The sequence below is a fragment of the Choloepus didactylus genome, chromosome X (assembly GCF_015220235.1).
Source record: "Choloepus didactylus isolate mChoDid1 chromosome X, mChoDid1.pri, whole genome shotgun sequence".
NCBI classification, from domain to species: domain Eukaryota; kingdom Metazoa; phylum Chordata; class Mammalia; order Pilosa; family Megalonychidae; genus Choloepus; species Choloepus didactylus.
The window spans coordinates 114,590,389-114,616,961 of record NC_051334.1 but is presented as its reverse complement, the minus strand read 5'-3'; the positions used below and the strand labels follow the sequence as shown (position 1 = coordinate 114,616,961).

The 26,573-nt window shown below is 37.0% G+C and overlaps 1 protein-coding gene across 1 annotated transcript in view; it reads left to right on the top strand.

Annotated features, from left to right (window-relative positions):
• Positions 1-26,573, top strand: part of IL1RAPL2 (interleukin 1 receptor accessory protein like 2) — a 789,386-nt gene that overhangs the window by 368,548 nt on the left and 394,265 nt on the right. The window contains exon 5 of the mRNA XM_037822409.1: positions 13,799-13,873. Within this exon, the coding sequence (XP_037678337.1) occupies positions 13,799-13,873 (75 nt within the window). The remainder of the gene's footprint in view (positions 1-13,798; positions 13,874-26,573) is intronic.

The following is a 26,573-nucleotide window of genomic DNA, read 5'->3' as shown; positions in this document are numbered from 1 at the left end:
GCAGAAGCTGGGTATGTGAGTTTAAGATCTGGATCTCTGTGTACAAGTACGATGATGGCTCAACATTTTGGAAAATTGAATTTTTGATATGGGTAAGACTTGCTTTGGTGGTCCTGGTGCTCTGTATCTGTATGTACTCTACTTACACTTCCTCCCTTCAGTGCTCAGAGTTCTGTCCTTTCAACCTTCCTATCCTTGTAATACCTATTCTCAGTCATTCATTTTCAGTGGGGAAATTCATTAGGTTCCCTCCTGAAGGGTAGATCCAACTAAATGTTCTCTTTAATTGGAAAATTAATAATGGCTATCATCTATTGAGAACAAACTCTGAGCTGGGCCTATGCTTCACAATTTAGAAGCATGATCTCATTTAATCTTCACAACAATCATATAAAGTGGGTACTATTACCATCCACAGTGCATTAAGGAAATGGAGTACCAGAGAGTTTACGCAGTATGATCATTTTCACATAGTTAATAAGGGGCAGAGCCAAAATTCAAACTCATGTATTCTTAATCCAGAGCCTATGCTTTCATCTGCAACATTATACAAGGACAGGTTTTGTGACCTAGATAGTAGGTGGCGGGTGTTTTTGAAAGTTGGGAGAGGCTTTCCCTATAAAATCATAGCACATAAGCAGCCATCTGCTCTGACTTAGAATGAGATCAGCCTGATTCTGATGAACGTCACAGACATTTCCAAGGTCTGGATACACATGCAACAGGCAGGGATGAGAAGCTTTTGCCATCCCAAGAACTAAAATCCCTACCTCAGGAGCTAGGCATTCCCTTTTTTTTCTGGCCTCTGAGAGTAAATGGCATATGACAGTGAGCTCTGGATGTCAAGTTCATACTAAAGCATTGATGGGACATCAGCCCATAAACAAAGATGTTAAGGCCTGGGTTTCATTTACATTTAAGTAGTCTGTCAGGTCAAGAGTAGAGTAGTAGAAACAGAGTCACCTAATGCAGTAAGATTGATATTTTCAATGGTTTGTAACCCCAGGCAACCACCCCCACAAAAGAGTTTCCTGAAAAGCCTTTTGTTCTCTCACAAACCAATTGACAACTTCTTGACTAAAGAAACTCAGAGAAAGTACACATTACTGCTGAAACGTCCAATAGTATAAGATCAATTTGGCATAAGGCCAGAGAAATCTTGCGCACCTGTGTTTCCATTTGTACTGGATTGTTCTGCAGGGGAAGCATTAGTTAAGTTCAGAAAATGATATGGGGGAGGGGGGCGGCAACATGTACAGACATTCAAGTGAATTGACCACACCTGGGGGTTGCTTCCTGTTAACCAGTAGAAAGAAGGCTCCGTGACTTCCCTGTCAAAACATTAGCCTGCCCTATGATATTGCAAAAACTGCTATTTAGAAACTTAGGCTCTTCTTCTGATATGAAAAAGTTATATCAGGAGATGAATGCTAATGATATCTGATGAAATGATTATTCTATTGGAAAACAAAAGATCATCTTTAAGTTAGAAGGGATGTTATGAGGTTGACTGAAAAAAGGCAAGGTACCCTATTTTGGAAAACTTCACTTATTTGAAATATTCCTGAACTTGCATATCTCAGTTTCTGGATGCGGCAATTCTTGCCCTACTAGATGCCTAGTTGAACTTAATGAGATAATAATGAAAAGGAGAAATTGCTTTATAAAATCAGTTGATTTTTTCTCTCTTTCTTTGATTCTTCTGCATCCAATAATGGTATCTTGAAATCACCTAGCTTATATTTTCTCCTTGGAACTGTGAGCAGTCATAATTGGCTTCATGTGAGAAATCAATTTCACCATCATAGGTCATCAACTTATATTTGATTAATTAAATTTGTGCTCATCAGTGTTATGAAGACAGGGAACAAGCTTGGAAACCTCCCAGAGGGCTGCCATCATGTGGGAAATTAATCAAGATTTCTAAGAGCCAAGTTCTGAATTCAGTGATGAAAATGGAAAGCAAAATGACTTTATTTTCAGGCACTGTTCTATTATTATTGAGTTGATTTGAAATATTATTACATATTCATCCTAGAGAGATTCGGGGAAAGATCTCAGCTTTAAAGCTAACAGACATTGGTTTGTATGACAGCTCTGCCACATACCAGCTGGATGACCTTGGTCAAGTTACCTAACCTCGCTGAATCTTAATTTCCTCAATGGTAAAACAGGGATAATAGTAGTACTCATAAGAATGTCGTGAGGATTAAATGAGACTAAGAAACTATAGAACAGGAATCAGGAAATTGGGGTCTAAATTCTTGTTCTGACCCTTTCTAGCTGGTGTCCTTAGGTGATAACTCTTTGAACCTCAGTTTCCACATATGTAAAGTGAAAATGACATGCTGTAATTTAAACTGTTTTTTTTTTGACCATGTATTCTGTTTGTTCTTATGCAAGCAGATGAGTTACTCACAATCATGAAAAGTTCTCTGAAAATGAAAAGCTGACGTGGAATTGTGTGCATGTGTTGGAGGGGTAAAAGAATAATGACTTATCATTGACATCAGCTCTATTTTCCATTTCAAACCCCAAAAGAAGTAAGATTTATGTAACAATGGCTCTCCACTTAGAAGGACAATTGCTTTCTGAGCTCTTCAATATCACATCATATTTAATATTCACCAAAAGATTATTCTGTGAATTAGAATATTATCCTTATTATGAAACTTTTGTTTCTAAAGAAATTACTTATTTAATATCCACAGTTGTAGTCCTCATTGGGGCCCGTTAGTTCATGCAAATCCATAAACTTGCTTAAGTTATATTTTGCTTTTCCTTACTCTTTTGCATTACAAAACATTATGTGGATAGGCTCTGAATGCCTAATGAGTTCAGCAGGCATAAATAAATAAGCCTAATGGCTGAAAACAAAAGTATCAATACCAGCCCGATCCACCCAAATAATTGCTTTGATGGACTTTGGTTTGAAATGCGAAGATTATGTCTATATTCACAAACTGATTTGGTTGAGGTAAAACCACTAAAGTTCATTTCATAAAATTGCAGCCCATGCAATGTACATTTTTGTTCCATATAACAGTCAAGATGTCATAGTCTCCTTCTTTAAACTCCATTTGTATTTTTTATTATCTCTTGTGACATAGTGGTAGGCAGAATAATGCCCCCCAAATATGCCACATCCTAATCTCTAGAACCTGTGAATGTGTTACATTATATGGAATAGGTGAATTAATGCTGCAGATAGCAAGTTCGCTAATCAGCTGACCATAAAATAGGGTACATATCTGGAATTATCCAGGTGGGCCCAATGTAATCACACGAGTCCTTAACAGTAGAAGAAGGAGACTGAAGAGAAGATAGAGTGATGCAATGTAAGAAGGACTCAACCTACAGTGCTGGCTTTGAAGATGGAAGAGGGCCATGGGCCAAGGAATGCAGGTGGTCTCTAGAAGCTGGAAAAGTCAAGGAAATGAATTCTCCCCTAGATCTTCCAGATAAGGATGCACCCCTTACAATACCTCTTATGAGACCCACCTCAGGCTTCTGTCCTAAAGAACTGTAAGATAATGTATTTCCCTTGTATTAAGCCACTAAGTTTGTGGTAATTTGTTGTAGCAGCAATAGAAATCTAATACAAGAACCTACTGCTTTTTTTTGTCATGTACAGCAGCCATTTGTACACATCTCTCTCTCCTACTAGACTAAATCTTTTGAAATGGTTATGATTATGTGCATTCTTCAAATTTGTACCCTTATATCCCTGCCCCACTCACAGATACATTTTTCTATAATAGAAGAATGACAAATAGTTGATGACATTGAAAAAAATGAATGACACCAAATAATTCAATTTTCCTCCCGCTCTTAATCCTATGGGATACAGCATACACAGTTTAAGACAATCAGTCAATTCATGCTCAAACTCTATAATTCAGTAAATATTAAGATATTTTGGTGATGCTTTTAGGAGACATAGGATACATTTTGAATACAGAGAAATAGAATCAAAAAACAAGAAAGAGAGATGACAATTTAGAATAGTAGGTATAAACTTGGACTCAAGAGTCTGTCAGATATTCTTATGCACTATATAGATATCCCTTTTTAATTTTTAGTGTATTGGAATAGCTGGAAGGAAATACCTGAAACTGTTGAACTGTAACCCAGTATCCTTGATTTTTGAAGATAATTGTATAACTATATAGTTTGCATGGTGTGACCAATTGTGAAAACCTTGTGGCTCACACTCACTTTATCCAGTGTATGAGCAGATGAGTAATAAGATAATGACAAAAAATATATATAAATAATAGGGGTGGGATAAGGTGTATGAGATGGTTTAGTGTTCTTTTTTATTTTTATATTTATTTTTTCTTTATTTTGGGGTAATGAAAAAGTTCAATAATTGCTTGTGATGATGAATGCACAACTATGTGATGGTAGTGAACAATTGTACACTTTGGATGATTGTATGGTATGTGAATGTATCACAGTAAAATTGAATTAAAAAAAGGAGTCAATCAGATTTTGGTTGAATCCTAGACCCATAATGTATTGACCAGCCATATGACTTTGGGCAAGTCACTTAATCTCACTGAGCCTCGGCTTCATCATTCATCAAATGTTGATAATAATAGGACCTACTTCATACATTATTTTGAGAATTAAGTGAAGAAATGAATGTAAAAGTGTTTGGCATAGAATGTATGTTTAATCAATGTTAGCCATGATGCAGTGGCAAGAATATTGACTCTAATTCAGGGAACTTGTGTCTTGGTCTTCTGCTGTGTCACTAATTTGCAATATTATATTGAGCAAATCCTTTACTTTCCTGGGTTTCAGTTTCTTCATCTGTCAAAATAGGCAGATGAATAGATCACTAAGGATTCTTCCAGCTCTAAAATTATCCATCCTTGGGAATCTTATTGTATTCCTAGGCATCACTACTTGGGCTAAATTTCTAGAACTTGACAGATCGGTAACTACTGAGAAAAACAACTGATGGTCTCGATGCAAGATGAAAAATTGATTCATTTTATATGTTTAACTTCTCATGTTTATTTTAATGCTGACTACATCCCAAGTTCTGTGTGGAAGCTTGAAGTACACTATCTTGTGTAATTTATTTTGTATAATTTAACTGATGGCAACCACATTTGGAATTTGTTTGACATCAATCATATAAGGATTCGGGGAGTACTATGTTAGAGAGAGAATGCAAAATCCTACTTGAGAAGGAAAAGGAAAGGAGCGAAGATAAAACATATACTGCGAAGTAAAGGGGGGGTGCAGAATCTACTAAAGCAACTTCAGTTAAGTTTCCTTTTCCCCCAAGTTTGTTTTCTTTTCAAGTTTGAAGAAACTGCTTTGTTTCTGGGCATATGTGTGCTGAATCAACATTCTTATATCCAGAGAAGTGCCTTGTGTCAAATGGTGCTGAGAATAAATTGTCCTCCCTTTATGCTCAACCTTTCCCAAAGCTCAGGCATTGCTCAAAACTCAAATATTAGTGGAAATAAATATGGGATCTAGAGGAAAGAGCTCCTCAGGGCAACTTCACAGCAGCCCTAACCATTCACCACCCTCAGGGCACATCCGCTGAATCACAAGGCAGAACAGAGTATCTGAGCCAGATAGCTGCCCAGAGCAATTGCTGGGCACCCTTGAGATGTGCAGGGGCAATGGCCAGATGGTTTGCACAGCACTCCCTTGCAAATTAGCATCTGCCTGTTAAAGTATCACTTATATTCGTTCAAAGAAAAGACCTCATTTTGAGTTCTGTGTTTAATAAAGGCAAACACTTGCAATGGCTTTAAATGATGGAAGTTTTTTTAGTGTCACTAGACTGTGTATGTTTGTTTTCCAGCAGGTTTTCATTAGGCAGACTGGGTGCCTAAAAGCAGGCAAAAGGAAAAACTTCTCAAAATTAAGGAGCACCTAAGGAGGAAGCTTAGGGAAAAGGAGATGCATTGTATCCAAGACTGGTCCTGTTTGGGCTTATAAATTTGGAGGATTAAGGATGATATTAAATGATCATGTTTATTGGATTTTTCTTTTCCAGGATGATCATCTAAATTAAAGACACTCAGCCTAGCAATCCTAGAAATGAAATATGCATAACTTATGGGGCTTTAGGTTAGGTGATCAATAAAATGTGTGAATCATAATTCTGAGTTAAGATGTCTATATGGTTAATTCAGAAGGAGATATTCCTTGCCTAAAGAACAATTCTTAGCCAATCACATAAGAAGAAAATGCAAAGTTTTCTGAAGAATAATAGCACTTTGGTGTTTCCAGAATAGTAATTTCTGAACTCACCCTATGTTCAATTTATGAAATCTTCCTCCTAGTCAACCACGTGGACTAGGCTTGGCTAATCTCCCTTTATGATTAAAAGGAACCATTAAGTATATTGACAGGATCCCTGGCTCTGCCTAGATATAATTTGCTTGGTAAGGACCTCCATTTTGTCTTCCAACATGCAGGATATCCCCAACCTTTCCTTCCCAAGATCCTCACTTCCCTCAGAACACCAGGCAATTGATGGTACTTGTGTACCTAGGTACACTGGAGCAAAGGACCATAGGACTGCTATATCATGTACTCCAAGGAATGCCATTTACAAAGATGCTAATGTAATGTGCCCCTGGAGTTGGGCAATGAGGTGGTACTGCCCACTGTTACTTTCAGTCATTCCTCTTACAAACATTATCTTAAGTTTCCTTTAGGTCAATTGTTCTCATCCAGGGACCATTTTGCTCTGTCGGGGGCATTTGGTAGTCTCTGTGTATATTTGGCAATATCTGGAGACATTGTTGGTTGTCACAACCGGGGGAGGGTGGTACAGGCATCTAGTATTCAGAGATGCTGCTAAATTTCTCTAATGCACAGGACAGCCACCTACAACAGAGAATTATCCAGCCCTGAATGTCAATAGTGCTGAGGTTGAGAAACCCTGCTTTAGGGGAATCTTCTTTTCCTCATGGTATGCAGTTTTGACTAAGGCTTGAGCTCAGAACTTGTCTATTCAGCTTCTCTTTCTTGGGCTTTTGAATCTTGATCAAAGTGACACAAGGACAAAAAATACACACAACAAAACAAAACAAAATTTTGAAAAAGCAAAACCAGTTGGAATGAATTCAATACAATTTATGGGGTGAAGATGAAATCATCGTGTACCCCTTTTTGCCTGGTTTCTTTCCTGTCTCTAAACTTAGATCCATGAGACTAAGATATCCTTCTGATAAATTTCCTTTTTGCTTAAATTAACAAGAGTTTGTTTCTGTTCGTTGTAACCTAAGAACACAAAGGGATGCACCCGTTTTTAGAGAAAGAACACCGTGGGAAATTTGATTTGGTGATTGTGTTTACTTGTTCCAAAACATCAGACACTATCTTAATTGCTCAGTTTTATGAGACATAATCGTCATCTTCCAGGAGCTTAAAAATCTAGCTGGGGAGACTAGATATACCCATATAAAGTGAGGTAGTTTGTATTCAAGGAAGTGTGTATGCTTTGAACCAAATGAGTAGCTTAAAGAAATAGCAAATGCTTCAGGATTTCAGAGAGGGGAGAGATTAGTTTGAGCTGTTATTAGGGAAGGCTTTCTGGTGGGTATAGGACTTAATCTGATATTTGGAGGATAGGTAGGACTTGGGATGCCAAAAAAGACGGAAAATATCTTGTAGAGGCATTATGTGCATGGTTAAATCAGCAGAACTAAGTTCAGATCTCTGCAATTCAAAAGTTGCTTGACTTTGGGCAAGGTATTTGCATACTGTAATATAAAATACCTTAGAACAGTGCCTGATACACAGTAGGCACTAAATAAATGGTAACTATGATAACTATTATTATTTGTTTCCAGGCTTAGGGGATGAGTTCAGGCCAAGGTGCACAGTTGGAAATTAATGAAGCATGTTAATGGTGCAAATGGGGAAAGTAAATTGGGTATAGCATAAATTAAATATAAAAAGAGTGAGTAAAAAGGCAGGAAAAGTTTTTGAGGTTGTACTATGATTAGCTTTAGAATCCCAGCTGATAAGTTCAAATTTCATCCTCTTGTAAATGTAGGAGACATTGGTAGGTTTCCAATGATAGGTTAAATATTAGGTTGATGGTAGGTTAAATGCTGTGATAAAAATAGTGATTTTGCAATATGATTTCAGTGCTGCTATGTTGAATGGATTGGGGGGAATCCAAGTCTTTCACCTTAAAATATACATCCCAAAAGGTCTTCATTCATAGAACTTGAGTTACTTTATGATCATAGCGTGTTCACACATTTAGAGTCCTTTGCATAAAGCTATGCTACCATTGCCTCCCACTGTGTCTCTCTGGCATGTCAAATTAAACAGAGGACAAAGATAATTGTAATAATAATATGTAACACTTGGGCAATGTATTCTAATAAACTGACATATTCAATCAAACAACTTATTTCTTATACTAAGAAATTTCTTATCTGATTCCTTATACTAAGTTCTTGGAAATTAACCAACTATTTCAGTCAAACCAATTGATCTGGTTGTACATGTAGACATAGCCTTTGCCTACAATGGAAAAGAAAGATAATCTGGGCATTCTTCCAGTGAAAGTTAGTGTCAAACATATAAAACCTAGCTTTAGGAAGAAGCATGCAGTAACAGTGGTAGCTTTACTGACACATTAAGACTGGTGTCATGCTATACTCAGTAGAACAATTATATTTAAGGATAATTAAACATAAACAGCTACAGATGGAAACTCAGAGAAGGAATTGTAGACTGAAACATTAGTATCAAACTACATCCCTTGCTCCCATTCTTTTAATCAAAACACAATACTTGAGTAGCAAATTAAAAGACTAGCTCAGACCCCAATTAGTCCCTCTAGAGTTACAGAACAAGTTTTCTAATGAAATTGTAAATCTCCACTCTGTTGTTCAGGGGGCTTGGTATCAACACTTCTCTTCATTCTGAGATCTGAGTTTCATATGAGATTTTAAAAAATAAGAACAAAATGAGTTTGCTGGCCCATGCAATATGCTCTCTTAATCTGCAAATGCTATAATTATGCTGGGTGCTGATGTATTTGTCTCTGCGCTGGTGGTCAGGATCCAGATGAACTGCCGCAGTTGCTGCTTTATCATCACACATGTACTGCACTTCTTGGCAATTCCCAGGCCGAGACGTGATATTGGAATTTAACGAGGCTCCATGCCCATACACTCCAATGGATTGTGTTGGAGTAAGTGTAAGTTTCCCCCTCCCATTCATGGGTTTAGGGAAAAAAGTGGATGTATGTGAGGTGTACTACAGGAATCATGTTTCAGCTGGCTGTTTGCCACAAAGCCACTCCCATTCATCTAGGAGCCTTAGCATAATTAATTAGTGTGGAGTCAGAGGCTAAAACCATTGATACAGTACTGAGCACTTTTACCTGTCTCCTGCTTACAACTTGCATTTGCAACCTACAGATGGTGGCTTTGGGTCACAAAGGGGCACCACATGAGACAACGTGAGCTTCATTTAGCTTCATCTCTAAATTGACCATAATTATAACTGACTTCCTTACCTTCCAAGGTCATTGCATAGATCACATAAGATAATATATCTGAAAGCACTTTGAAAATTATGAACCACCTATAAATGTAAGGCACTTAAAATTATTAATATTAATAAGTGTCACATCAGTAATTAATATTTAACAATAATAAAATCAGAGTAAATATATCCATAGTCCAATGCAGGAGGTAAGGGTGGGGGACAACAGTGACCCAAAATCATATCCTTCTGAAAGTAGGGCAAGAGCATCATATTTGTATGTGAAATACATTACTAATAGTTGTTTCTCACCCATCACAGTCCAGTTAATTCATTTGGATGCAAGAAATATTAAAAAATAAAACTAAGAAGAGTTTCAGCAAGCTGAATGTCTATAAACTGGATGTATAAGGAAAACTGACAATGATTCTACAAAGAAATCAAAATGACTTTTTTATAAATACAATACAGAATGACTACATTTAATTTTAATATTATTCATGTCTTGAATATAAAGTATATGCATGTTGTACAAAGTTCAAAATATACAAAAGGTATATAGTGAAAAATAAATATTCTTTTTCCTGCCTATACAACCTCCCACCATTCTCAGCCAACCAGTTGAGAAAACCACTGTTACCAGTTTCACATGTATCCTTCTAGAGATGTTTCAAACATACACAAATAAATTTATATGCATGCTTTTACACACACACACACACACACACACACGTACCCATGCACACATATGCATATCTACTTTTACACCAAGGATAGTATACTGTTTAGAGCCTTGCTTTTCTTTGCATTAAACAGTATATATTGGAGGTGTTTTCATATTTTCATATACTGATATTCCTGGTTCTTTTTAACAGCTACATCATAATATGATGCAGTCATGTATTTCATTGTACAAAAGAACCATAACTTTATTTAACCAGTTTCTTATTGATGGACATTAAGGTTGTTTCCAATATTTTGCCATTGAAAACAGTAACAAAATCTGAATATCTGAATATCTCTTAGGACTGGATTTTTAATTCAAATATTTAAAAAACTTTGTTTTTTAAGTATATCTCTTGTGTTTCAAATATTAGAAAGATCAGATTATTAATAGTAACTGAAGACACCATGAATGAACCTCAAAACATTATGCTAAGTATAAGAAGCCAGATACAAAAGGTCACATATTGTATGATTTCATTTATATGAAATATCCAGTATAGATAAATCCATAGAGATAGAATGCAGATTGGTGGCAACCAGGAACTACTGGGAGAGGAAATGGGGGGTGTGATGGTTAGGTACATGTGTCAACTTGACCAGGTGATGGTGCCCAGGTGTCTGGTCAAGCAAGCACTGGCCTAGCCATTACTGCAAGGACATTTGTGGCTGGTTAATAAACCAGAAAGCTGGTGTATTAGGGTTCTCTAGGGAAACAGAATCAACAAGAGATATCTATAAATACAAGATTTTATAAAAGTGTCTCATGCAACTGTGGGTATGCATGAGTCCAAGTTCCATAGGGCAGGCTGCAAACTGGCAACTCCAATGAAGGTGTTTGATGAACTCCTCAGGAATGAACTGGCAACTTCGATGAACTCAGGAAATGCTTCATTGGTTAGCTGAAGAAGAAGTGAAGGTCCTCTATCTGTCTCACTTAAAAGTCTTCAACTGATTGATTAAATCCAGCTGATTGCATTCTCTCATTGTGGAAGACACACCCTTCATTGATGTAATGAGTCACTGCTGTGGCCAATTGATTGATGGTTTAGTAAACCAGCCTTCTTCTGGTTTTTTAACCAGCCAAAAATGTCCTTGCAGTAACAGTTAGGCCAATGCTTGCTTGACCAGACACCTGGGTACCATCATCTGGCCAAGTTGACACATGAACCTAACCATCACACCTGGTTTATTAAATCATCAGTTAACTGCATCTGTGACTGATTACATCAAAGAAGGGTGTGTCTTCCTCAATGAGAGAATTCAATCAGCTGGATTTAGTCCAGTCAATTGAAAACTTTTAAGGGAGAAGAGAGAACCTTCACTTCTTCAGCTAGCCAGCATCTCCCGGGGAGTTCATCAAACACCTTCATTGGAGTTGCCAGTTCACTGCCTGCCCTACGGAATTAGACTCGGACATCCTGCTTTACAGAATTTGGACTCATGCATCCTGCCCTATGGAATTTGGACTTGTGCATCCTGCCCTGTGGAATTTGGAATAGTGAATCCCCACAGTTGCATGAAACACTTTAATGGAGTCTCATGTTTACAGATATCTCCTGTTGATTCTGTTTCCCTGGAGAACCCTAACTAATAGAGGGGGCAATTGCTTAATGGGTACTGGGTTTTCTTTGGGGGTGATGAAAATGTTTTGGGACTACATAGAAGTGGTAGCAGTACAACGTTGTGAATGTACTAAATGCCATTGAATTGTTCACTATAAAATGGCTAATGTTATGATATGTTAATTTCACCTCAATTTAAAGAAAGAGTAACTGAAGTTGAAGTATTTAGGAAATGAAGGGTAGATATTTGTAGGTCTGTCTACCTGACGCCGAAATCAGCTTGGTTAAAAAAAAGTATATATATGTGTGTGTGTGTGTGTGCGTGTGTGTATATATATATATATATTTGATTCCATAAGGACAAGACATCTTGTGGATCATCAATAAAGATTTCTTAGAAAACGAGAACAATTAATCCACTAAAATTTTCCCATTTAGGGAAGTCATTTGGATATCAGGAATATGAAGCTAATGTTATATAAAACTCTTTCCTAAGTGAATTTCTGGTGCATTTTTTTGTTATCAATATCTATTTGGGGAGCCTCACCAAATTTGTGTATTTCCTTAACCTCAGCTGTGCTTTGATCAATTCTTGATTCTCTCTTTCTCTTCTAAATATCCTTGCAAGTATGAGGTCAGCCTCTCTCCTGCTCACAGGCAATTCCTAAACCAGTTCATTAATAGTGGTTTAATAATTATCTCTTATATAGCCAACCTTATGCCATGCCTCCTGTGAATTACAGAGAAGTATAAGACATTTCCCTTTGGAAGTAAGAGTCTAGTTTGATAGTTGAAGCGAGACATAAATATAAGAATAATTAAAATGAATTCAGGGCATAAATAGTAGTTCAATATAAGGATTATCATAAGGCATCATGTACCTGTGTGCCAATTCCTGCCTTTTCTTTTTTCCTGATGCATCTCAGATTTGCCCCCTTTATCTTTAGGACCCCAGCCTCCAACCAAGAATCTATAGTGACCCTCTAATCCACCACATCCTTCCCAAATACCTCTGCATATTTCCCGGGACCCTCCAGAATCGAGCCCCACCCTATATATCCAGTTTCATTTCCAACTACTTAACATCGTGAAGCAACTTGCCCTCCACCACACCCATCCAACCCCACCTCATCAGACCTTCTAACCACAGTGTGCTTGCTAAGTTCTACATCTGTGCCTTGGTTTGTGTTGTTAAAATTTCCTGAAATTCTTCTTCCTTACTATCTGCCTTTGTAAATATTCTCTATCCCTTTAGGTCCGTATGGAGACCCATTTCCTTCACTAAACTTTCCCCAACCCTGCCAGGCAATATTGATTTCTCCTCCATTTCTTTAGCACATATTGCTGTATAGCTCAAATGCTACAATTCTTCACTATATAGTGTTCTAGTGAAACATGGTGTTCCCTGTTTATTTTGGTATGCTAATTCTGTATTCAAACCTTGTATAAATTAATTGTGGGTAAGGATAAAGACTTTTATTTCCTTTTCTTTTAGCAGCTAGCACAAGACTTTGTGCACAAAAACAATCAGTATTTTTGATCAATTATACTAGTGCTTATTATATTGTTTTACATTTTGGAGTGGAAAGTGTGGGATGATTGAGAGACTTAGAAAGTTCATTCCTCCAGAAATGTCCATTAGGGTTGTATTTCATTGAGAGTATGTAGAGCTGCAGAGAAGTAGATAAAGGAATTTAATATTCCTCTGATTATGATTTTAAAATCTATATTTCTCTACACTCAGAAGCTTATAAAAACCACTTGAAAAGTCCATTTGTTTAATCTTCTTGGAAAATGTAGCTGTTCAAATGGTCTCTTTACAGTGAATCAATGGTGCTCTAAATGTGCTGGGAAATGGATATTGTATGGCTAGAGTAACAAGCCAAGTAGGAACACTGCCTAATAAATGTTTAGACACCATCAAGTATACAAACATTAAATATTGTATATGATAGAATCTTTCCTATCCTATACTTTATCTCAATTTTTCGATTACCTTCTTTCATTTTCTCTTCTAGCTTTACTCACAGACAAGCCTCCCAAGCCATTGTTCCCCATGGAGAATCAGCCAAGTGTTATAGATGTCCAGCTGGGTAAGTCCCCTTCTGGGAATAATAGATCCTAAACTTCCTCTCTGTTAACAGATGGAGAAAATTACATGAACCAGGAAAGGTTGATTGCCACTGTTATTACATGTGAATCAATTTGTGTCTGTTCATTTATAACCCTGTAGTTCAGTGCAATAGCAGTTTAAGGAAATGAGTTTGTATTGCATCAAGGAATGGTAATACTAATTGGTTACACTGGGTATTAAGTGTGCTGTATAACAAACCTTTTTAACTCTGTGATTGATAGATTCATGGGTGTATTACATTGGTGATTGGTACTGAAAACTTTTCATGCATGTCAGCTCCCAATTTTTATTTGGGGAAAGTTAAGTCCTGGAGAACTGCCACTTCTTAAGATAAATTACAGCCTTTCAGTGCAGTCTATAAAATGATTTGCTAATATTATTTCCAATGGCATAATCCAGTGCTATTTAAAACTTGTTTGTAGGTTGGAACCCTGAATATTTATGAATCTATGGTGTTGATAAAAGTAACAAGTTGATTTATGGGTGCTACTGTCTTTTTACAGACTCAAATAAGGACACAAGATGTTGAAACTTTTTAAGCCCCCTACCACAAATCCTTGTATTTCAAAAAATGTAAGTTTGAAGCTCAGAGGCCAACTAGGATCTCTTTCAAACTGTGGCCTTTAATCTTAAACATTTTCTTTAGCATCTGTGAGCTTTTATCTATCTTGGGTTTCAGACTAGTAATCAGAATTTCTTCATTTCTCAAAAAGAGAACCACAAAACAACTGAGTAAATATGCTGGAAATGTATTAGGCTTACTTTGGGTATATGATTAATTGAAATCTGTGACTGTAGTGGTACCCACCAATTATACAGCCAGGGAAGATGAACTGGCCCAAATATTTCACTCACTTTGTAAGGTTTTGACTCAATTTTTTATCTTAGCAGTTCAACTTGGATTGTTATAGGCTTATTTCTATCTTGAATATGGGAGAGGGGAAATTACATTCCTAAAAGCTTGTTCATTTTTTTAAAAAAATGAAACATAGCACATTATAGTTTTTAAATGCAACCTAACAATATGAGTGCCAAAATTAAGTATTTAAAAAATAGTTGGAAGAGAAAATAATAAACATGTTGTCAAGAATGGCCTATGGAAATGATGAATATTTTGTAGCTAACGCTTGAAGTATTACACTGTGGCACTCCTGCCTTCCTCTCCCTTGGTATTATTTTTAGAGCCATTACATTTTTTTTTATGGACTGCCTTGAAAGTGTCTCAGCATTTATGCCATTACAGAGATCCCTGGCCAGCACAAAATACAGCAACAAATCAAAGCGATAACACATCATGGAAAACAAACCTCATTTCAAGTAGAACTTCTTGACAGGGCAAACTCATCCCAGGTGCCCATGGTTTCCTTGATATCAAGTGGTCTATTGGAATGTGCATGCCCAAACCCCACTGTGGGCCCTGGTCACAGTGAGAACCAGGGATGCTAAGTGCCCAACCTGAAATCCAGATAGCTTCTGTGCCACTCAAAAGAGATGTGATCCAAAACATGGCCAAGGGTACTTATCTTACACCCCAAGCAGCCCAATTACCAGGAAGCCCCCTGGAATATTTGGCACGATATCATCTTGGGAGAGCCAAATGCTCACCATCCATTAGGGGTGCAGCAGATCCTGTGGAGCCGTTACATTTTATTAAAGTCAAATCTGGATGTGCTGACCTCCTCTTCCCAATATTTTTTACTAACATCTTTCCATCTCAAAATGGGATAAAGATATCCCAAGGGTACTCTGTGATTTGCCAGAGGTTAAGTGAAGCCATAATATTATCCTGTATCATTAGTTTACATGAGAATTTGAATGGAGAAATTGTTTTCATATGAAATCTTATATATTATAGAGTAGAAAGAAAAATTCACAAAAATAATTCAAATAAAGCATGAGTTAGTTTTGTTTTCATGGGCCCTGGGGAGATACCAGGGCCCATGCCATTAGCCAAATTTCAACAGAAAAGTTTGAGAAGTACTGCACTAAAGCAAAGGGGGGAAGCCTTGTAGGAGGTACATTTAATTCAGGTTCACTGGGTGCAACACCTATATGTACTGTTCAGGACATCTTAAGATGTGTGCTTTGTATAAATATGAATTCAAAGCAAGGGATATATGCCAAAATACTCCACCCACCAGTAAAATTACCAAAATAATTCACTTCTAATTTTCATTACATGCAAGGCTGAACTCTTCAGTTTTCAGTTTATAACACAATTTGGAAACCACTTTATTGATAGAAAGGCTGTTTCTCTGAGATGATAAAACAACATTATAATTCAGGGAAAAACAAGATCAGTCAAATCAAATATTTGGCATTTCAAAGAGCACATGACTGGTTAATTTAAAGTAATTTTAACTTTCCCATGAATTGATTTAGCATAACTTATTCACAACTTGAAATCATTGTGTAACTTGCTCTTATACCTCAACAGTATAGTGGCAGTAGGAGCCCTATAAATGTCAGAGAGTTTCTTATTGTCAGTGGGAATTCTGCATTCAGAATAATGATGGTTTTGAAAACCCCAGGTGTAAAAAACGATATAAGGAAAGATAACTATGGCAATTAGACATCTCTGTCCCTGTCTGGAAAACTTTCAGAATTCAGTAAGATAATGAAAACTTTTGGAAATGATTTTCCTTCTGTATCTAAAGTTTATCAAGTACATTCAGCTGTAGAGATCCTCAAACTATATAATTAAAAAATACAAAATTCCAATCCAAATGGGTAAGCACTTTACCAACTTTGTTTCCCAAATCCCAGCACCTAAAATTTGAGGCAACATTGTATTAGACTAAAGTTGGCCACAGATGTATTTGTTTCTCCTGCCATCTAAAGGCAGTTTCTCATCCCCCTCCCCTTGAATCTGGGTTATCCTTAGGGACATCTTTGACTAATATCATATAACAGAAGTGATGCTCTGCAATTGTAGAGTCTGGGTCAAAAGAATCCTTGCAACTTCTCTTTGGGTCTTTTGGTCTGCTACTCTGGGGTAAGCAAGCTACAATGTAGAAGGCCAATTCCTGAAGCCACCATGTTGTGAGAAGCTCAAGCCGCCACATGGAGGGGCCCTGGAGGATGAGACACCATGTGAAGAGAGAGAAGCCATAAAGCACTGAAGTCCTAGACATGTGAATGAAGAAGCCAACTTGGAAGTGAATCCCCCAACCCCAGCTGCCCTGACTTAATGCTATGTAGATCAGAGACAAACCATGCAGATGAACCCTTCTCAAATTTTTGACCCCCCCTATTGTGAGTTTTCTCCAGAGCACTCTCAATTCCATTTTACCATGGGCAAGAATGCCATGCAGCCATTTTGTGCAAAATGAGAATTTATGGTAAATATTTAAGTACCAACTTTAAGGTAGTTTTGGAAAACATGGTTTCAGAAAATTGCTTATATATTTTTTGAAGGGTTACATTTAGTTCTCAGTTCTGCATGTTTATAAAGGCAATCCAGTAAATGAAAATTTTCAGTAGAAGTAAATACTTTTCAGTTCATGAAGTTGGCATCAGTACGATATTTTGTTGTGTCTCTAGAGGAAAATAAACATCTTGAGTGTTTCCTATTATGTAATCTGTTAGTCATCCACAAGGTCCTAGAAATTTACGTATGTTTATGCTGGCATAGAGATGACAGTTTGGTTGTTGCTAAATTGTGTTCACATTGTAATGCTGAAAGAAGATTAATCTTAACCAAATAACCATGAATTTGAGATAATAAACACATTCTTACCAAAATAATCTGAAAACTATTGCTCTCATAAAGCAAGACTATGCAACTAAAGCTGCCTTTGGTAATGTAGGAAATATAAAGACAAAAGTGGTGTACAAAATACTTAAAAATCCAATTCAGTCCTGTTATCTTCAATTTATTTTCTCTCTCTGAAGATAAATTTAGCTTTAAATTTGAGAAATAAGCCTTTACTATTCCAGGGCTAATTGTTTTCTCAGCAGTTGAAATGGAATATATTTTCAATAATTTTTCTAAGAAAAAATAATACTGCATTACAGTATATTAATTTATATTGCACCTTTAATACCAAAGTGCTAAAACATCATAGCAACATGTTCCCCACCTGAAATCTTTATGCAATGCTTTTTATAGTATCCAAATGAAAGCTTTGCAAACCATAACACCCTCCTAGATGCTTTGAAAAAAACGTGAACAAATTTGGATGCAAAGATGTGAGATCTGCAGTCTAATTTTAATTGAGGATGAATTTTAAATATGCCCTGTTCTTCTCATTGATGATGATAATTTTCTTCTTGGACATTTCCTAAAACTTAAAATAAGCCATACAGTGTTATGCAGAACATAAATATAGACTCCATTTACTTTCTCCTTCTGTGTCAAAAAGTTAAAATGAAGACTTAGGGGTGTAAGGGATATCAGAAAAACTCATACCAGTGTAATAGTCCAAGCTAATTAGATTACCTCAGATGTTTCAAAAAGCCAAATAGTTCATCCCTAGATGAATCTGATCTAGTATGAAAGATTCTTTCTATTCTCTTTTCTATTCTCGTTTAGAATTTATTTTATTTTTATAGGCTATTCAAATTCTTATATCCTGACTGTATTACATGCTACTGGCTCAATCTTTTTCTATGTATATAAGGAATGTTAATCTTCTTCAGAAATCAATTTCCCCAGCATATCAGTTTCTACTGAAAATTATATTCAATACCCTAAGAGACTACCGTAAAAGACTCTGCAAGCAAATAAAGCAAAATAAAGCATTTAATGTAATAGCCAGGACTAAAAAGCAAAAAGGAATTAAACTATTAACTGGACTCCAAATTACAAAATCAGCTGTTCAATGAAATCTGTCTTTTTCTTTTAATTAACTATAATCCATGATTTAACTTAGGGTTGACTGCTTGTGTAGGGTGGTTTAACAGATTTTTTAAAATGCAATTTTGTTGAGATATATTACCATACAATCATCCACAGTGTACAATCAGTTATACACAGTATCATCATATAGCTGTGCATTCATCACCACAATAAATTTTCTGAACATTTCATTACTCCAATAAATAAAAATGAAAATGAGAATAAAATAAAAATTAACGTATGCAAGAACACCCAAAACATCTCATACTCCTTCCCTCACCCCCTATTATCCATTTACTTTTTGTCCCTTGTTTTTCTACTCATCTGTGCATACACTGGATAAGGGGAGTGTCACCCACAATGTTTTCACAGTCACACAGTCACACCATATAAGCTATAGAGTCATACAATCGTCTTCAAGAATCAAGGATACTGGATTGTGTGGTTCAACAGTTTCAGGTATTTTCAAGCTATTCTAATACACTAATAACTAAAATGGAATATCTGTAAAATGCAAAAGAATAACCTCCAGAATGTCCTCTCAACTCCATTTGAAATCTCTCAGCCACTGAAAGTTTATTTCATTTCATTTCACTTCCCCCTTTTTTTCAAGAAATCTTTCTCAATCCCATGATGCTGAGTCCAGGCTCATCCCTGGGAGTCATATCCCATGGAAGGGGTGGGGCAGAGAGTTTACCTGCAGTGTTGGCTTAGAGAGAGAGGCAACATCTGAGCATCTGGGATGTATCAGGGCTTCATGCTAACCTGTACAAAACAACCAGATTTCACCCACTATTCAAGGTTCCATGTAATTATGGTGTTTAAATAAACTGACCATTCAAGTTAAATTATATAGTGTGCTACAGAAAATATAGGTTTCCACAAAATAAACATCTCTTCCTTTGGTCTCACATAGAAGTTGAAGTTTTAAAACACAATCAATATCATCCTTTTCCCTTTAGTCTGGTTTACCTTAGTCCTAACCAAATCCATTTTGTTCATATCTCTAATTAAAGTCTGATCTCTTTTTCAGCTTCTTTAACATTTGCTATATGAGGTAATGTTGTTATTCATAGCTGCCGAACTCTGGCTCTGAGTCTCAGGTGTCACACAGATACCCAAAGTTCCAGGGAATGACCAGGTTATACACAAATAGCTCATCATCTCATAATATAGAAATAACCATTACAACTCATGAATAGATATGGCTGCTATAAGAGCTTCCAATCTAGGAACCTTTACCATAAGCATTCCCCTGATAACCTATGCTCTCAAATTCAATTTTCAGAGTTTGCACGTTAGAGTTAGTCCATATTAGTGAGGCATTATAATGTTTATCTTTTAGATTCTGGTTTATTTCACTCAAGATCTTGTCCTCAAGTTACATTCACCTAGTTGCATGCCTCACAACTTCATTTCTTCTTGCCTCTGCTCAATATTCCATTGAATGTATACACTGCAGTTCACCATTCTCTTTATCAGTAGATGTACCCTTAGGTCACCTCCATCCAATGAAAATCGTGATTACTGCCACCATAAATACCAGGTGCAGTGTCTATTCATGTCCCTGCTTTCAGTTCTTCCAAGTAATACCCAATAATGGGGTTGCAGGACTATATGGAAACTCCATAGTTAGCTTCCTGTGGAACCAACACACTGCCCTCCAAATGGGCTGCACCATTCTACTTCCCTACCAACAGTGAATAGGTGCATCCTTCTAGTATCCCTCTGTTTATTTTTTAAACAGTTTTATTCATACATCAGGCATTCCATTGTAAGTAAACAATTAGTGATTCCCAGTATAGTCACATAGTTATGTATCCATCTCCACAACCTATATGAGGACATTTCCATTTCTTCTGCAAAGAAAGAGGAAAAGGAGAAAAAATGAAGAATAAACATATAAAAGATAGAAGAAAAATAAAAATGAAGTAAAATACAATGAAAAGGTCATACGACAACACCACTACCAAGAATCCCATATCACTCCCTTTTAACCCACTCTTATATACATTTAGCTCTGGTATATTGCCTTTGTTACAATTAATTGAAGCATCTTATAATGTTACCATTAACTATAGGCTCTAGTTTGCATTGAGTGTATTTTCCCTTGTACCATCCAATTTTCAACACCTTGTAATGTTGACATTCATTTGTTCCTCCTCTTTTAAAAACATTCTTATATTTGTACATTTAATCACCATCATTGACCCCTCTAGGTTTCACTAAGTTATACAGTCCCAGTCTTTATCTTCTATCTTTCTTCTGGTATCATACATCCCCCTAGCCTTCAACCATACTCACACTCATCTTTGTTCAAAGTACTTAAAAATTGTGCTACCATCACACAGTATTCTGCTATCAATTTCTGCATCTATACAATCAATCCTGTTTACCCTTTCATATTCCTTCAGCATCAAATGCCCAATTTCTAACCTCTTTCTCTCTCCTGATAACCTGTGTTCTCAACTTTAACTCTCAAATTTTGCTCATCAATGTTCGTTCATGTTAGTGAGTCCATAGAGAATCCATCCTTTTGTTTGTGACTAATTTCACTCTATGTAATGTCTACTGTCTACCATTTTGACTTTTGGAATTTATATGTCATATCTTATTTTATTTTATTTCATTTTCCTTCTCTCTCTTTACTCTCACTTATAGTCTTCATTTCTGCTCTCTTCTCCAAACCTCTCTCTCTTGTATTTTCCTATCTGCCTGTAGTGCTCCCTTTACTACTTTTTGTAGAGCAGGTCTCTTGTTCACAAAGTCTCTCAGTGTCTATTTCTCTGAAAATATTTTAAACTCTCTCTCTCATTGCTGAAGGACAGTTTTGTCAGATATAGAATTCTTGGCTGGCAGTTTTTCTTTTTCAGTATCTTAAATATATCATACCACTGCCTTCTTTTCACCATGTTTTCTACTGAGAAGTCTGCACATAGTCTTATCGAGCTTCCTTTTTCTGTGATCAATCACTTTTCTCTTGCTGCTTTCAAAATTCTGTTTGTCTTTGACATATGATAATTGGATTATTAAGTGTCTTGGAATAGCTCTATTCATATCTATTCTGTTTGGGGTATGCTGCATTTCTTGGATCTGCAATTTTATGTCTTTCATAAGAGATGGGAAATTTTCAGTGATTATTTCCTCCATTATTCTTCCTGCCCCCTTTCCCTTCTCTTCTCCTTCTGAGACACCCATGACATGTATATTCATGTGCTTCATGTTGTCATTCAATTCCTTGAGACCCTGCTCATATTTTTCCATTCTTTCCCTACTGTTCTTTTTGAGTAGGATTTCAGATGTTCTGTCCTCCAGTTCCTGAATCCTTGCTTCTGCTGCTTCAAACCTGCTGTTGTATGTCTCCATTGTGTTTTTCATCTCTTCTATTGTGCTTTTCATTCCCTTAAGTTCTGCCAATTGTTTTTTCAAGCTTTCAAGTTCTTCCTTATGTTTGCCCAATGTCTTCTTTATGTCCTTCATCTCTTTTGCCATGTCTTCACTCAACTCATTGATTTGATTTTTGAATTGATTTAGAAGATTTGTTTGATAATTAGTTGTTTCAATTCCTGTATCTCAGTTGAAGTGTAGGTTTGTTCCTTTGACTGGACCATATCTTCATTTTTCCTAATGTGACTCATAATTTTTTATTGTCTAGGCATCTGGTTTCCTAGATTACCCCAATAAGATTTTCCCAGACCAGACTGGCCCAGATCTTAGGAAGAGGGGATAATCAATGTCAAGTTTCCCTGAGGGTGAGACCAGCAAATTGTGAGACTTTCCTGTGAGACCTCTAGATGCTGTGCTTTTCCTATCCTGCCCAGCAGGTGATGCTAGTCAGCCTGCAGTTCCCCACTGGCATAAAGGGGTGTGTTGCCTTTAATTCTTGGTATACCCTGTCCCTGCCAGGGGCTGAGAGTGTCATAAGCCAAGCTTAAGCTGTTTATATTTTTTTCCCAGACCCAAGGGTCTGAGTTCTCTGAGGGAGGGAAGCCACTTTAGCTGTGCCCTGCCTCCCCCTTTTCTTAGGCAAGATAAGCCCTTTAGGGTTAATCTACATTTGACTTCTTCCTTTGTCTCTCTATCTTAACTCCACCCTTGCCTGGGTCAGAGCCGACAAATTGAAAATGCCTGAGATTCTCTCTATTGAGCTACTTAGAATGAGAGAAAGAAAAGGAAAAAAGAAAGAAATCCCCTTTTCAGAGCCAGTCCCCAGCCCCCCAGTTACCAGTCAAGAACCAGAGCTGGTGCCCAGTTCTATGTGCCCCTTTTCTTAGCATGCAGCCCTTTTTCAGTATTCTGAGCTCAGCCTACTCCAAAGGCCTCTGTTTTTTTTTTATTTATTTATGTTTTTTTCCCATAAGCCCAGCCTCCTCTTTTCCAAGAGAATCCTCCAGCTTCCTTTCTTGCTTGCTCTGCATTTATCTGTGCTTGTAGCTTGTATTCAGTAGTTAATTCAAACTGCAATTGGAGCTTGGTTGAGCTACCTTCCCTTCCTCCTAGTAGATTGCTTCTTTTTCTTACAGGGAAGTGTTTCAGCTCAGCTAGCCATGCCAGTGTGGGAGGGACTCCAGCTCTGCAGTTTGGGCTGCTTTACTTACAGTTCTATGCTGCATTCTCAGCCATTATACCCATTCCAGACTGGTGTACAATGTGTGTCCAGTAACAGATGTCCCCCAACAGTTGTTCCAGACTATTTACTAGCTGTTCCTGGCTATATGCTAGTTGTTCCAGAAGACTAATTTCCACACCTCCTTATGCTGCCATTTTACCCTGCCTCCCTATTCCATGAATTTAAAAAAAAAGGTTTATTCCATTACCATATATGCAATATAACATTCTCCCTTTTAATCACATTCAGATATATATTTCAGTGCTGTTTATTACATTCACATACCATACACACCATTCACATACCATAGCCACCATCTATTACCAAAACATTTCCATCATTCCAAATAGGAACCCTATATATTTTAAGCCTTAACTTCCCATTCCCTATACCCACTACATGCCCTGGTAACATATATTCTAGATTTGGACTCTATGACTTTGCTTATTCAACTTATTTCAAGTCAGTAAGATTAGCTTTTAAAAACTTTATCCACATAAAATTATTAACTGAGTTCTGACTAGAACTGTGTTAGATCCTGGGAATATAGAGATGAATAAAATTCAGTCCTGGCCAAAAGGAGTTTTTCAGTATAGTGGAGAAGACAGATATGTAATCAGAAATACAATGCAATGTGATAATTGCCAAATTGGAAATGAGCAAAGGGAGAAGAGAGTGATTTTTATGGCAGGCATTCATTTATTAATGCTTCTATAGTCTGTGGCTTTCACTTAGTACAGTTATGAATGTAAACTCAACCCAAGTACAAGATTTATTTGAAAATAATTAAAATAATTAAAAATTGTAAAAAATATATTTTGAATATGGCAGATGAACACTGAAAATGGGAACTCAAGATATCTGTGTCTTTTCAGTTTAGCAAAATCAGCCAACTCCTTCTAAAGTTGTCATAGGACAAATGATACAAAGCATGTCTCCTTCCAATTTAGCTAAAACATTAAAGCAGAATTACCCAATCAATACAAATAGCAATACATAAACAATTCATTAACTGGAGTCATGGCTTAGTGTATGCATTGTATGTTACTGGTATTAGCATGGAAATTTCTTTGAATTATTATTTTTTGTATGCTAACCCTACCTCCTTAGCTTCAGATAACTCCTTGAAAAACTTCATATAATCAAAAAGAAACCTCATACTGGTTAACAGTTACTCCTCAGTTTCCCCTTCCCCAAGCCACCCAGCTCTAGGTCACCTTTAATCTACTCTCTGTCTCTCTTTATTTTCCTATTATAGATATTTCATAAAAATGAAATCATGTGATATGTGGTTTTTCATGACTGACTTCTTACAATTAGTGTAATGTTCTCAACATTCAATCACATTGTAACATGTTTACATATTTCATTCCTTTTTATTGCCAAAATACTACATTAGATGGTGTGTTGGTTTGAATCTGTAATGTACCCCACAAAACCCATGTTGTTTTAATCCAATCTTGTGGGGGCAGATCTTTTGTGGGTGGGATTTTTGATTAGATTATTTCCATGGAGATGTTACAATGCTCAGTCAGGGTGGATCTTAATAAGTTAACTGGAGTCCTTAAGAGAGCTCAGGGAGAGAGAGAGAGAGCTCAGAGCCAACCAGACCATTACGCTTGGAGATACAGACAGAAAGAAGTTTGGAGCAGCTAAGCTAAGAGATGAAACCCAGAATTTGCCCCAGAGAAGCTAAATGAGAACCCACAGATGCTTAAAGAGATGGTGTATTAGGGTTCTCTAGGGAAACAGAACCAACAAGTGATATCTGTAAATATGAGATTTTATAAAAGTGTCTCACGCAACTGTGGGGATACATGAGTCCAAATTCCATAGGACAGGCTGCAAGCTGGCAAGTTCGATGAAGGTTTTTGATGATTTCCCCAGGAGAGGCCGGCTGTGTGAAGTAGAGATGAAAATTATCTCTTCTGACTGCTGAAATCATCATTTTCCCTTTGAAGCCTCCAACTGATTGGATTAAACATCTCACACTGCAGAAGACACTCCCCCTAGCTGATTGTAGATGTAATCAGCCATAGATGCAATCAACATACTGATGATTTAAGTCCATGAAATATATTCACAGTAGCAGCCAGGCCAGTGCTTGCTTGACCAAACAGCTGGGCACCATTACCTGGCCAAGGTGACACATGAACCTAACCATCACAGTCCACCCTTGTCAATGTGACAGCTATACACATCACCTTAAACCATAAAGAACCACTAAATAAAAAACAAGAACACACATATATTTCACCTAACATTACTCTGCTGTCCTGTGTACAACCTGAAATGCACTAAATCTCTCCAGAATAAGGTGCAAGTCCTTGGGTGATGTTAACTCTTGAAATTGATTTCCTTTAACTTATATACTGCAAAATGAAAAATACAGCTTATGTCATATGATAAGGGGATAAGATAGAGAAGAAAACAAAGATATTTGCTTTAGAGAAAAATACAAACATACTCTTAACAAAACAAGGAAAAAATATTCATACCATTACAGTCCTTGTTTCTGTAACTGGTCATGTGGCTGTGGTTCTTACTGCTGGGGTGACCCAAACCTTTATTCCTGAAGTTTCTGGGCCATTGGTAGTCCTGTGTGGATTGGGTTGTTGCAGCTTTCCATTGATTTTTAATCACAGGTCATGATAGTACTAAGAGATGCCCTGGGGGAATCTCCTGTATTCCATGAAAACTCATCTATACCTCCATTGTGTAGTTGCAGCTCAATTTCCCTTGATAGTCAGGCTCAATCACCAAAGCCAGTACAGTAATCCCCTTCTTTGCTTGTTGATTCAGAGGCATGAGAAGCCCAAAGTGGGCGGGTGGCAGTCTTAGCTTCCAGTTCAATGGAATCATTGTTATGTCTCTTGGTGGAGTACACAAATGAATTTATAAGAGTGTGTACCAGTTTGAATGTATTGTGTCCCCCAAACGCCATTATCTTTGATGTAGTCTTGTGGGGCAGACGTTTTGGTGCTGATTAGATTTCCTTGGAATGTGCCCCACCCAGCTGTGGGTGATGACTCTGATGAGATATTCCCATGGAGGCATGGGCCCACCCATTCAGGGTGGGACTGGATCAGTGGAGCCATATAAATGAGCTGACTCAAAGAGAAGGAACTCAGCGCAGCTGTGAGTGACGTTTTGAAGAGGAGCAAGCTTGCTAGAGAGGAATGTCTTGGGAGAAAGCCATTTTGAAACCAG